A 12,984-nucleotide genomic window follows, 5' to 3' on the forward strand; every position below is an offset into this window, starting at 1 on the left:
TTTAGTAAAAGGTGAGATAATGGTACTTGTCTAGTAGGGTTAAAAAGCATCTCACTTCTCTTTCATAATGACTTTTTCTTCTTAAACCTACATATAAGAGAAAAATATTCTAAATTACTTTTAGAAATGTCCATTAATAAATCTTCGTTGATATAATCAACAAACTATATAATCAAAGAGCTAGAACACAAACAGACAGCAAAAGTATTTTATTTAAACATGATTTTGTAAACCATCACACTGTGTATTTTTTAATTCAACAAGAACATTATTCCTCCCTCCCCCAGACTTACAATAAGCCCTGTGCAAAGTCAAAGAGTTAATACAAGAGTGAAGATAAACAAGGTGGAATTTCTCAAAGTGTCAAATTGTGGTACTTGATACAAAGACACACAACCACCTGGACCATAAAAGTTTACATGCCATAAAACATTCATTTATAACTTTAAATATAGAGTAAAACACATTTATTTAAAAAATCAGGGTTAATTTTAATATAAACCAGTGAATTATCCAAAGGAATATTTCTTAAAACTCACTAAAAACCAGCAAATATTGCAACTGAGGTAAAATTTACATGTAAACAAAACCATCATTTGTAAGGATGCAGGAGTGAAGAGGCCACATCACTCCTTGATGTTCTGAAGCAGCTTCAGCAGATGTGACTCAATGACCTGCTGAACTGCAAAGACAGGCCACCACGTCACAGCACAGAAACAAGTAAACCCGAGCAAACAAAAGGCTGGTCTATAAATTCAACTTAGCCCTGGTATTTTGTAAAATGAAGTTATTTCTAAGCAGGACTCATATATAGTCTGAGGACAATGTGCCACAGTTGCTCTTAAAATTAAGGCTGTTCCGAATTCTGCCTGAGCTTCTGTGTTTTCTATACTGAGATTTTATCATTTTTTAAAAAGAACTCCAAAGTACATAAATAATATTTATGAAAACATTTTTGAAAATCTTGCAAATATTGCCCACCTTTCCTCCAGTGATCATTTGAGTTTATGAAAAAGTCCAATAAATGAATTCATTTCTTAACTTTATAGGAATCTGTTCACTTTGCACTCTACGAAAGTGGAGTCAAGCTGGGCAGTGGTGGCGCCTTTAATCCCAACACTTGGGAGGCAGAGGCAGGCGGATCTCTGTGAGTTCGAGACCAGCCTGGTCTACAAGAGCTAGTTCCAGGACAGGCTCCAAAGCCACAGAGAAACCCTGTCTCGAAAAACAAAAAACAAAAACAAAAAAAAAAGAAAGTGGAGTCAAGATAATAATATAATGTTTTATGCAAGAAGCAATGAAAAAGCTTCGGGTCACTGGCGTTTACTATATATAAGGCTTTCCTAAGATGAAACCAGAGACTTCTAAAATACTCACCACTTCTATAGCCCAGAGCTACAGCTAAATCCATAGAGTTGTATCCAGAATCTGTTTCAATTGTTGGGTCAGCTCCATTTTCTGTACCAAAACACAAAAATCTATATAAATAAAATGAAAATGCAAATGTCTGTCTATTCCTGGCTCATATGCAAATGGCTGAACAGATCTTCAGCCAACCTGGAGGCATTCCAACATGCTCACACAAAGAACCGCGTGCATGGGCTACCCAGGGTTCATTGGTGGGCAGACAGGATACCCAAATGTCTCTAGAGTAGTCGAAACTCAAACAACTGGACAACACTTGTACAGGAAGACACTGTGCACAGAGGACACAAGTGCGACCCCAGATGTGAGCGGGAAGGGCAAAAGCTTCAAGTGCAGGGGTGGAGTGTGAGGGAGCTCCTCTCGCAGGGCAGTCCTGTGGCAGCGGAATCCTAGGGGCAGACGCCAGCAGGTACAACCAAACACCAGGTGAGCTCCTCTTACAGGAAACTGAAGATGAGATGCTCGCAGGCTCCTAGTGACAGCTCTGTCACCTGCTTACCTAACAGCATCTTCACACACTTCACGTGGTTCCCATGGACGGCATACAGCAAAGGTGTCCCGCCGTTCTGCAGGGGGAAAGTTGGCAGCATTTTTCATTGAGCAAGAGCCCATCAAATGCTGCTATGAAACCGGGCATGTATAAGTAGTTTAAAATAACATTAATATTTTGTGAAAAATGTCACAAATAATTGAATTTATGACCTTAGGTTGCTCATCCTAAATAAATACATTTTTTTCTTCTAGGTCCTTATAAAGCTAATATCTCCCTGAAATCAATTAAATACTAAAAGTTATTACAATAATTGTATTTTATGTATTTATTTTTGAGGCAGGGTTTCAAGTAGTCCTGTGGCCTTGAAACAGTCAAGATAACCTTGCTCCTCCTGTCCCCACCTCCAAGCGAGGCACTGGAGATTGAACACAGGGCCCATGTGCAGGCCAGCACGTTAACAACGGAGGGACAGCCTTGTTACAGAATTTTCAGTTCAGCGTGTGGACTCACCCAGTCATACTCATTGACATCAACTCCACAGTCAAGCAGCATTTTGACGATATCCGTGTAGCCTTTACTACAGGCCAATGACAGGGCACTTTCTCGACCTTTTCCTAAAAGCTGGGGATCTGCACCCTGCCATGGGAAGTGAACATAGATGACTTCAATTAACAAGAACACTTGTTTCTGTCAACATGATTACAGTTTAACAATGAGGTCAGACCACATTCTGGGATTAAGGAGGAAATAACAGAAACATGATACATGTGCTTGTAACAAACTGCCTGAATGCCTTCCTTCCTCCCCCTCCAGCTGCCTCAATCCTCACTCTCCTCCACTCTGGAAAACGGCCCAGCTCCTCCAGAAGCATTTCCTCCAGGACCTGTGACAGCACCTCTGTTCCTGCTGCACTGGGGGTGGACACGCAGCCCCTCGCACTGATCTATGGACGATTAGCACTGCTTTCCCAGCTAGACCCAGGTTCCACAAGAACGGTAAAGGCAGGGATTTATTCTGTACTCTCAATCTTTATGTCTAGTTGGCTGCAGATATAAAGACTGCACTAAAGCCTCAACTGAGCTCAAGAAACTACACATACACATTTTCTGAGCGTTTTCCTTACATTCTGAAGTAGGAACTCTACCACAGCTATTTGCCCGTGTGCCGCAGCCCACATCAGGGGAGTAAATCCTTCTTCATCCGTGTGATTGATAACATTTTCTATTTAAAAGAAAAGCAATTTTTGTGATCTAATTTAACAACCACATATTAATATCACTTTGAAACCACTAGTACTCTAAAATCTTATGACTCAATGACATTCAGGGAGATGACTTTGTTTACTGAGGACTGGATGTGCTGCTGTGACTGTCAGTCTGAGCATGTTAGATGTGCCCCACTGTAGACGCTGGGCCCATGGGACACATTCTGTAAAGAACGCACCACACACAGCATCATGTAGGGAACAGTTGTCAGCATTGTCTCAGGGACAGGGGACCCAAGACAGAATCCTGGCTCTTTCATTTTCTAGTGGTTCGGTTCTGGGCAAGTGACTTAATCTCTGTTAAACAGAGTTTAATAGCTTGCTTATCTCACTACATACATGGGAAGATCACAATACAATGATATATGATGGCCCTTAGCGTTACCCGAATGTATACTTAAAGCTTCAGCAGTTTTCAAAAGCTAGCTTCCCTCTAGCTAGCATTGCTGCTAATGGGGAAACTGCAACTCCTTCATCCGTGCACTTGCTAGCACAAAATGCAGACTGGATAATCTGAAACAGTATCACACAATTCCTCCTTTAACCTCATTCCCTGAATGTAGCCTAATAGTTATAAACTGAATAGCTTTCCCCCTACAGTTATTTAGTAGGTTGAACATGAAATTTGTACTTTTTAAAAAATTTATTTTTTAGTTTATGTATGTGTGGGGTGGGTATAGGTGCATGTGAGTGCAGGTGCTGGTGAGAACCAGAGGCATCAGCTCCCCATGGAACATTAGGTGGGTGGAATCCACCCAACGAGGATGCTGCAAACTGAAGTCAGGTCCTCTGCAAGAGCAGTACCTGCTCTTAGGTTCTGAACCATCTCTCCAGCCCCTAACAGCTAAGTATAAACAGAAATACATCTAAGTCTTAGGAAAATAAAATTCTTAAATCATGCTCTCATAAACAACAATAATGGGACACCTAAATTTAAAAAAAAGCAACAGTTTTCTTATTCTCTAATATACTAAAAAGTATTTCATATGCATAAAAGATTATAAAAAAGGAAAACATGTAAATTTTGGCATAAGAATGGGTGGTTTATTTAATCTTATAATCCTAGAGTGGGGAATCTTTTCTAAGCAGGATGTAAAATTCCAAATTCAAAAAGAAGAAAAATTTACAATTAAAAATCTGAAGAGGTCATACAAAACAGACAAACTGGGTAAAATAAATTCAGGGAACAACAGAAGTCAGTTCCTTTCACTTTTGAGTTAATATGACACTAATATACTGTGGGTAGTTCACATAAAAATTATAATATACATCAATTCTAATAAACATCAATGGTACCGTGAGGTACCATTTTTACCCACAGACAGCAAGAATTAAAAGCTCACTGCATCTATGACAGTTTGGGGCAACTGCAGCTCTAACACTAACGTGAGGACAAACATCGGGTAAAATCTAAGAACAAGAAGGCAGAGGTACAGGTGTGCTCTGTGGCAGAACACTGGCCTAGCCCATGTGAAGAGCTGATTCACTACAACAAAAACCATCTAGTTTGTGACCTGTTATACCTATGTATGAAAATTTACTCAATGGGTATATTTATAAAAAATGCTAGGATTGGGCTGGAGAGATGGCTCAGTGGTTAAGAGCACTGACTGCTCTTCCAGAGGTCCTGAGTTCAATTCCCAGCAACCACTCAGCCATCTATAATGAGACTCGGCGCCCCCTTCTGGCTTGCGGGCACACATGGAAGGAATGCTGTACACATAATAAATAAATAAATCTTAAAAAAATGCTAGGATTGCCGGCAAACATTTGCAATCAGCTAGATGACTAGTTAAAAGAACAAATAAAAATCATAGTCCATGCACTGTAGTGGGAAGTATAGAATGACTGGGTGTAGAGGCACAGGACACACTTCTAATCCCAGCACTCAGAAGGTGGGGACAGGAGGACTGTGAGAGTGAAGTCATCCTGGGCAACACACTGAGAATCTCTCTCAATAGAAAGATCTCGGGGCTGGAGAAACGGCTCAGTGTTCAGGAGCAGTTCATGGTTCTTGCAGAGGATCTGGGTTCCCAACACACACGGTGGGTGAACTGTCCTAACTCCAGTTCCCAGGGATCCTCTTTTCACTTCACAGGCCCCAGGCGTGCAAATGTTACATACACAGGCAAAACATGCATTGCACACATGTGCACGACACACACACAGACACACAGATCTTTGGTATGCTTAGTAGAACATCCTACAAAATATTAAATGAAAAAAGACATATTGTAGTGTATGTAAGATTTTCTTGTTTGTGTGCCTAACAAAAACACGTATATATTCTCAAATATAACCCTAAATGGAAATGTTTTCTAGAAAACTTTCCTGAAAATACAAAAAATTTACAATGTTTTGGGGAAAAGTAATGGAAGCTAAAACTTTCTTTTTTATTAAATTCTGATTTTAACTGTATGGATTTTGTTCCCTGCATGTATATATACATACTACATGTGTACCTGGTACTCTTGGAGGCTAGAAAGAGGGCATCAAATCCCCTAATCCTATATTTACAGATGGTTATGAGTGGACATATGGGTGCTGGGAACTAAACTTGGGCCCTTTGGAAGAAGAGTCAGTGCTCTTAATCTCATAACCATCCTAAAACCCCCAATTTTATGCTTTATATTACTTAAAATTTTCCTTTTTTGCTATCCATTATGTATTTGGTGAGATTATAAAACTTCTTTTGTCTTTATAGTTTCCTATAAGAAAATAAATAACAAACCCAATAAATTCAAATGAATATTTAAAATATAATACTTAAAACTAGACCTTGTTCAATACGGGTACCTTGTTCAATACGAGTAGCCAGGTAGAGCATTTCTCCTTGAGCTGCCAACTGATGGACAGACAAAGCTGCAACAACAATATGATAAAATCCTTCAAGTGCGTCTGGGCACACAGCTGTTATGCCATGGTGAAGCCAGTTTTTCCAAAACAAAACCTACCATTTTATCATTTAAGCCTAACAAAATATCAAGTATTACAGATAGTGTTCTCTGAGTACTGACTCACATGTTAATATGACATCTGCAAATTATTTTTGGGCAAAATTTATCCTAAAGAGTGATTGAGATACCTAATTTTTAACATGCTACTTATGTATCGAAACTTATGAAGGATGCCCAAAAAGACACAACAATATTCGTTTCGGTTTTCTTTTTCTTAAGATTTATTTATTATATATAGTGTTCTGTCTGCATGTTTGCTTGCATGCTAGAAGAGGGCACCAGATCTCATTACAGATGGCTGTAAGCCACCAAGTGGTTGCTGGGAATTGAACTCAGGACCTCTGGAAGAGCAGTCAGTGCTCTTAACCTCTGAGCCATCTCTCCAGCCCTCGTCTGGGTTTTCTTAGTGATTCCACTTTTATACTTGTTTATCCTGAGAGAGGGTCTGACTATGTTGCCCAGGCCAAAGCTGAGCACGTAGGTTCAAGCAATCCTCCCACCTCAACCTTTTGAACAGTTGAAACCACAGGGATTCCAATCCTCCCAGCCTTTTAAATGCTACATACATGTATTTTAAATTTATGCAAGTAGGGGGCTGGAGAGATGGCTCAGAGGTTAAGAGTATTGCCTGCTCTTCCAAAGGTCCTGAGTTCAATTCCCAGCAACCACATGGTGGCTCACAACCATCTGTAATGGGGTCTGGTGCCCTCTTCTGGCCTGCAGGCATACACACAGACAGAATATTGTATGCATAATAAATAAATAAATAAATAAATAAATAAATATTTAAAAAAAAAAAAAAAGAAAAAAAATTTATGCAAGTAGGTATTTTGCCTGCAATGCCCATAGAAGCAAAAGAGGGCCTCAGATTCCCTCTATCTGGAGTTACAGGCAAGTAAGTCTGGGAATCCAACCCATGACCCCTAGAAAAGCAGCCAGTGCTCTTAACCGCTGAGCCATCTCTCTAGCCTCCTAAATATTTTTATTTGAAGTTGGATAAGTTTTCTTAACATTAGAAATGAGTTCATAAATAGAAAACTGTCTGTGTGAGATTTTTTTTTCGTTGAGGGGGAAAATTTAATCTTAAAGACAGTCTCATTATGCAGCCTGGACAGTCTTAAACTGCTGACTGTCCTAGCTCAGGCTCCTGGGCTCGGGGACTGCAGGTGTGACCACCATGGTTGGTGAGAGTCTATGAGTAGAGGTTTAGCTGAGGCTAGTTAGCATGTTAACTCTGCCTAGCTGATTAAAGCTTGTATTCATAACATGGGGGACAGTTTTTAGCCTTTTATTATTTTTTTTTTCCAGCAGAGAAGGTGTATGGTTGGAATACTATAAGACAATCTCTTTGAGAAGCACCTTTAAATAATACCACCTTTAGTGATATGACTGGGTAGTCTTAATACATAAAGGCAACTGTGCGGCACACACACATAAGTAAACTAGAAATGGCCCACAAGTGGAATTAGAACGCTAGAGGAAGATTCTTCCTGGCTCATCTGCTACAGTTCGCAGTTCTGAAATCTGGAGGATTTAGGATTCCCAAAGACCAAGATTTCACCAGGCTTTAGAATACCCACACACTTGCATCATGGTATCAAATGTAGTTACTGTCCTCTGTTAGCTGGTTTTCTCTCATTCAAATACTCTTGCTTCACCGAATAGCTGTTAGCTAATAGAGAAACTTTATATCCTATACAATGACTTGCACTCAAAGTTTTTTAAAGGCTAGTTTCATATTTTACATTAATGAAACATTTCATTAGAAATTATTTAATTTTTAGTACAAAATATTTCTTCATCTGTGAAATAAGTACATATTTCCAATAATTAAACATTATATAAGTTAAACATGAAACCCAAAGAATACAAAAACATTGATGTCTTAATTTATAAATAATTAACAGTAACTCACTTCTTTATGGTAAAGCTATAAAGGTTTTAATAATATTTTAAACTGTATTTGTTCGCATAGAGATATAACTGTGAGACATATAAAAACACATTAAAAAGTTTCAACTTATTAAAGTGACCAATATATCACTTAAGCTTTTAAAACTAGATTGTTTAAATTTAGTGAAACTAATACTTCAAAGCCAAACTCCTAATATGTAACTGCATTAGTTAATTACACTAGCAGTAATACTTCAGGACATTTTTTGCATACTTACAATTTGCTAACAGAGGTGTGGTAGAGACCTCATTTCCCCTGTGCTTGTTGGTTAAAGTCGTAGACTGTTTTATGGGTGAGAAATGTTTCGTCGTAGAAGGGGTGTAGACATGCCTTACTTGAATTCCAGGAGAAGGAGATGTATGGATATTGCACTCAGCTAAATAAACAAATTAAAATAGTATTTTAATGACAAAGCATTCTAATAAAAGTGTCCATGTTCGCATGAAAAAAATGTATGAGGTTTAACACCTTCAATTCAAGTGTTTATCAGGTGATACTAATTTTGTATTAGTCTATACTACTATAGTGTAAGCTCTACAAAGAAATCAGTGTTGAAAAATTTTATTGAGGCTAGCTTTAAGATTAACAGATTACAAAATAACTTTAAAGTATGCTGACAGATCACTGAATTAAAGTAGTAGAAGCAGATGTAAATTAGTCATGAAACAGGAAATAGTAAACAAAGTTTAAAAAAGAAAAGGAATAATTTTCTATTATTTAAAAACATACAACTAGCCGGGCGGTGGTGGCGCACGCCTTTAATCCCAGCACTTGGGAGGCAGAGGCAGGCGGATCTCTGTGAGTTCGAGACCAGCCTGGTCTACAAGAGCTAGTTCCAGGATAGGCTCCAAAACCACAGAGAAACCCTGTCTCGAAAAACCAAAAAAAAAAAAAAAAACAAAAAAAACCATACAACTAGGCTGGGTGGTGGTGGTGCACACACTTAATCCCAGCACTCGGGAGGCAGAGACTGGCGGACCTCTGAGAGTTCAAGGCCAGCCTGGTCCACAGAGCTAATTCTAGGGCAGCCAGGGCTATACAGAGAAACCCTGTCTCAAAATAAATAAATAAATAAACAAACAGACACAACTAAGAACAGCTGCATTAGGGAAATTGTAAATAAAGGTCAGGCAAAGATTTTATTTATTTGTGGAGACAGGGTATCACTGTGTATCCCTGGATGGCCTGGAACTCATCACTATCTAGACTAGGCTGGCTTTGAACTCACCTGCCTCTGCCTTTCAATTGCTGGGACTAACTAAAGGCATGCATCACTACACCTGAATATTTTTGAAAATTAACAGAAACTTCATGCTGGTTTCTGTCAGATTCTAGAAAATCTTCCTAAAAGATAACTTTCAGGATCTTCCTTAGCTCTGATCTCATGGCAGAGAAACCAAAACTGAGTCCAACAAATGAAAGGGAATGCAGGGATCTGGACCATAACTTCCAGGAAATTAAAGGGATGTAGGGATCTGGACCATAACTTCCAGGAAATTAAAGGGATGCAGGGATCTGGACCATAACTTGCAGGAAATTAAAGGGATGTAGGGATCCGAACCATAACTTTCAGGCAAATGAAAGGGAACGTAGAGATCTGGACCATAATTTTCAACCTTTAAATAAGACAGATGCCACCTCCAGGTCAGAGTTCACTTGATCTTGAATATTTTTACTATCCTCTTCATTTAAGGACTTCACAAATCGAGAACATACGTTCATATCAAATCGGTTTGGCAATATGAACTTCATTCCCATGGCAACACCCTGAGCTGACCCTTCTTCTGAGTTTGGGTCCAGCTGGTGCTCAATTTTGATGTCTGGCATGCCAGAGAGACTATAGCTGCTGGGACATTCTTCCACGATCAGCTGGGCCCCAATGTCCAGATTTGCTGATGTAGCCATGGTTTCAATAATTAAAACAGTTCTTCATAGTTTCTTCTTGGTGTTTCAAGGGTGTTATCCAGTGTATTCTTGGAATTGGGATATTAAAATATCTGTAAGGAAAAATTTAGAAAATTAAAAGTAGCATATTAACTTATGAACGTATACACGCAATTGCTTTCAGCCACACATCCAAACAGTGCTCCTGTAAGCCTCTATCTATAATACACAGTACAAAACATTCAGAGGTAGGTATCTGCCTATGAACTCAAGCTTTGCCATTAGCTGTGTGATGTGTACGAGTTACTGAACCTGACAAAGTCTCATTTGTAAAAAGAGATACTGCCATTAATTCACAGGATCCTGGAAAAGGATGAGGAAATACAGTATACCTCCATCACTGTGTCCAACACATTTCAGTTGTTTCTACCCTTTCCTATATCTGACTATTGCCAAATGTTACAAAACTTCTTAAAAATTAATTACACTTATTTATTTTGTTTGCATGTGTGTGGGAACACATGGGCCACAGGATGCATGTAGAAGGCAGAGGACAACAATCCCTTCTATCATGTGTGTCTCAGGGACTGAACTCAGGTCTTTGGGCTCGGCAGCAAGTGCCTTTACTCACTGAGCCCTCTCTCTGGGCCTACAAAATTTACTTTTGAAGAATCAAAAGTATATTTGTCAGCTTTTTTTTCAGAGTAAGCATAAACAACTTGATGTGAGTTTAAACGAAAAATAAAATCTGTAGATTATGGACTGGCACCACAGGATATATGACAGTCCTAAACACAGTTCCTTGAAACAGGAAGAAATGAACATCCAGTTAGTTTTTGTCATGTGACAGCATATTGCACCTTGGACATTTTGAAAGGGTGCTCAATGTGCAATGATCAAAAGTACTTGGAATTAAGAGAAAAATGAATTAATCATGTGCCCACTGTTCAGTTTTAATTTTAAAATCATTTCAAAAGATTGATTCTGCTGTGCATGAAGCACTAGAGAGCAGGAGAAACAGTTTTCCACAGAGACATGCACACCAACTGGTTATGGAATAGGTGGAATAGTCCCGAAAACATACATATGTGTAACAGTATACAAGCCAGGTGTGATGACTCACACCTTTAACCTCAGCACCTGGAAGGCAGAGGGAGGTGGGATCTCTGGGAGTTCGAGGCCAGCCTGGCCTACATAGAAAGTTCTAGGGCAGTCAGAGCTACAAAATTGAGAGACCCCAAAATCCTTAAAAGAGACAAATAAATAACCAGACAGTGGTGGTGCACGCCTTTAATCCCAGCACTCATGAGGCAGAGGCAGGCGGATCTATGAGTTTGATGCCAGCCTGTTCTACAGTGTGAGTTCCAGGATAGCCAAGGGGATACACAGAGAAACCCTGTTTTGAAAAACCCGTAAAAAACAGATTGACCCTCATTACAATTTTCTGAACAGAATGGACAGGTAATTATGTTCACCTCAGAGAAATCCTGGGAAACACCCTGCTCTACCAACTCCAGCACTGCGCCCATTAAATAAATAAGCAGCAATAAAAAAAAAAAAATACAAAACTCCCAGGGGAGAAATGAAGACACACTATAGTCAGAAAAAGTATCAACGAAGTCGTTACATTTTGTCAGAACCAGACAGAAAGTTAGTTCAGTGACTGAGTGATGGAGACATAGATAGAAGATTGAGTCTTTTTAAATAGACACAGCATGAAGAACCATTTATTGCTAGGCACTGGTGGGTTGAGAGCAATCCCATCCCCCCCCACCTCCAACCCCGCCCGCCATCTCCCCGAGGGGATGGCATGTGTTCCTTTGACAGCTTCCTTTAAGGGGAAAAATGGCAGATGGAGGCCGCTTTTTTTTTTTTTTTTTTTTTTTTTAGACAAGGTCTGACTTTATAGTCGAGCTCGCTGGCCTAGCGCGCACTGTGTTATGCCTGCTTCTGTCCCAGAAGTGTTGGGATTAAAGGCGTGCGCCTGGTGCTAAAACCATTTTTCGGAGCCACAGCACACAAAACCTACCTGGTGCTCCATGTCTTCTGATCTTAATTTCAACAATGTTTTACATTTCCTTTCTCACATTTTTCTAATTGGATCTGGTTTTCCATTCTCAACACGCACTAATCAGATGTGCTAGAACACAAATTGTATAAATTTCCCGAGACTCTATCATTTATAAACCAAATAAAAACAGCCATCTCTAATGTTCTTTGCAGCCCCTCTAGGACAAGTCAAGGTTTCAACATGCGGAATTACCGGTCTTTGAAGGGAGAACAGCAAATGCAGAGGGAACGCTTATCTAGACTCTACTCTAGGGAGAAGCAAAGACGTTGATATGCCAAAACGTGAAATGCAGGAGAGGAAAAACGAAATGACAGATAACGAAAAAGAGTTAACATAAAAGGGTAGGTAGGCTCACCTGCCAGAGCTCAGGGAAGCTTAGGGAGTCTAAACGCGGGCAGTGGACACCGACCCCGGCGAAGCTAACCGCAGGGGCTCCGCGTTCTTCCTAACTCTTGAAATTGTCCTGCGAGAGGAGAAAGGTGCTATATATATTTTAAATGAAAGCTGTCTCACAAGCGACAGGTGTCCCGGAGGGCGTTCCCGCTCTGTCTCCGCGGGCAGGGCTCGCTCTCGCGTGGCGAGCGGATCCCGGGACAGGGGACCATCCGGCGGGTGGCACGACCACCCAGACCGCAGGCGATGCTCCGGTCCGGCCGGGGCCAGTAGCCGATCGGTGAAGGTCCGCAAGCCCGGCCTGCTTCAGGCTCAGACGTCACTTCCTATTTTTTTCCTCTTTTGGAAAAAGCCCAGAGCGTTCAGCGTGGGCGAGACGACTTCCGGCGATTTCTACTTGTTTCCCTTGCGCTCCGCAGCTCAGGCTCTCAGAGCACTAAGGGTCCCCTCGGTTCCGGGTCACCAGAGAAAGGCCCGGGGTCCCTCCCCGACTGCTCCACCTACCAGCGCTCTTTCTTGTAGTTCTGGGTCGCGCACCGCTTC

At 40.4% G+C, this 12,984-nt stretch overlaps 1 protein-coding gene across 1 annotated transcript; it reads right to left on the minus strand.

Annotated features, from left to right (window-relative positions):
• Nucleotides 1-200: 200 nt before the first annotated feature.
• Ankra2 (ankyrin repeat family A member 2) lies at nucleotides 201-12,962 on the minus strand. The gene is made up of 9 exons (XM_057789787.1): nucleotides 12,404-12,962; nucleotides 9,710-10,090; nucleotides 8,311-8,469; nucleotides 5,979-6,044; nucleotides 3,042-3,139; nucleotides 2,429-2,554; nucleotides 1,925-1,991; nucleotides 1,378-1,458; nucleotides 201-682 (listed from the first exon to the last, which is right to left on the minus strand). Exons 2-9 carry the CDS (start codon nucleotides 9,996-9,998, stop codon nucleotides 627-629), a joined length of 942 nt encoding a protein of 313 aa, XP_057645770.1. The 5' UTR covers nucleotides 9,999-10,090; nucleotides 12,404-12,962; the 3' UTR covers nucleotides 201-626.
• Nucleotides 12,963-12,984: the final 22 nt, after the last annotated feature.

The sequence above is a fragment of the Chionomys nivalis genome, chromosome 15 (assembly GCF_950005125.1).
Source record: "Chionomys nivalis chromosome 15, mChiNiv1.1, whole genome shotgun sequence".
Classification (NCBI taxonomy): domain Eukaryota; kingdom Metazoa; phylum Chordata; class Mammalia; order Rodentia; family Cricetidae; genus Chionomys; species Chionomys nivalis.

Bases quoted from the DNA above. Each gene is read 5' to 3' on its own strand.
- Ankra2 (XM_057789787.1), bottom strand. From the start codon at position 9,998: ATGGCTACATCAGCAAATCTGGACATTGGGGCCCAGCTGATCGTGGAA. The intron at 3,140-5,978 runs GTACCCGTATTG...TCTTTTAAATAG, and splicing joins GGCTACTCGTATTGAACAAG to AAAATGTTATCAATCACACG. The intron at 1,459-1,924 runs GTAAGCAGGTGA...GTTTTGGTACAG, and splicing joins GTGTGTGAAGATGCTGTTAG to AAAATGGAGCTGACCCAACA.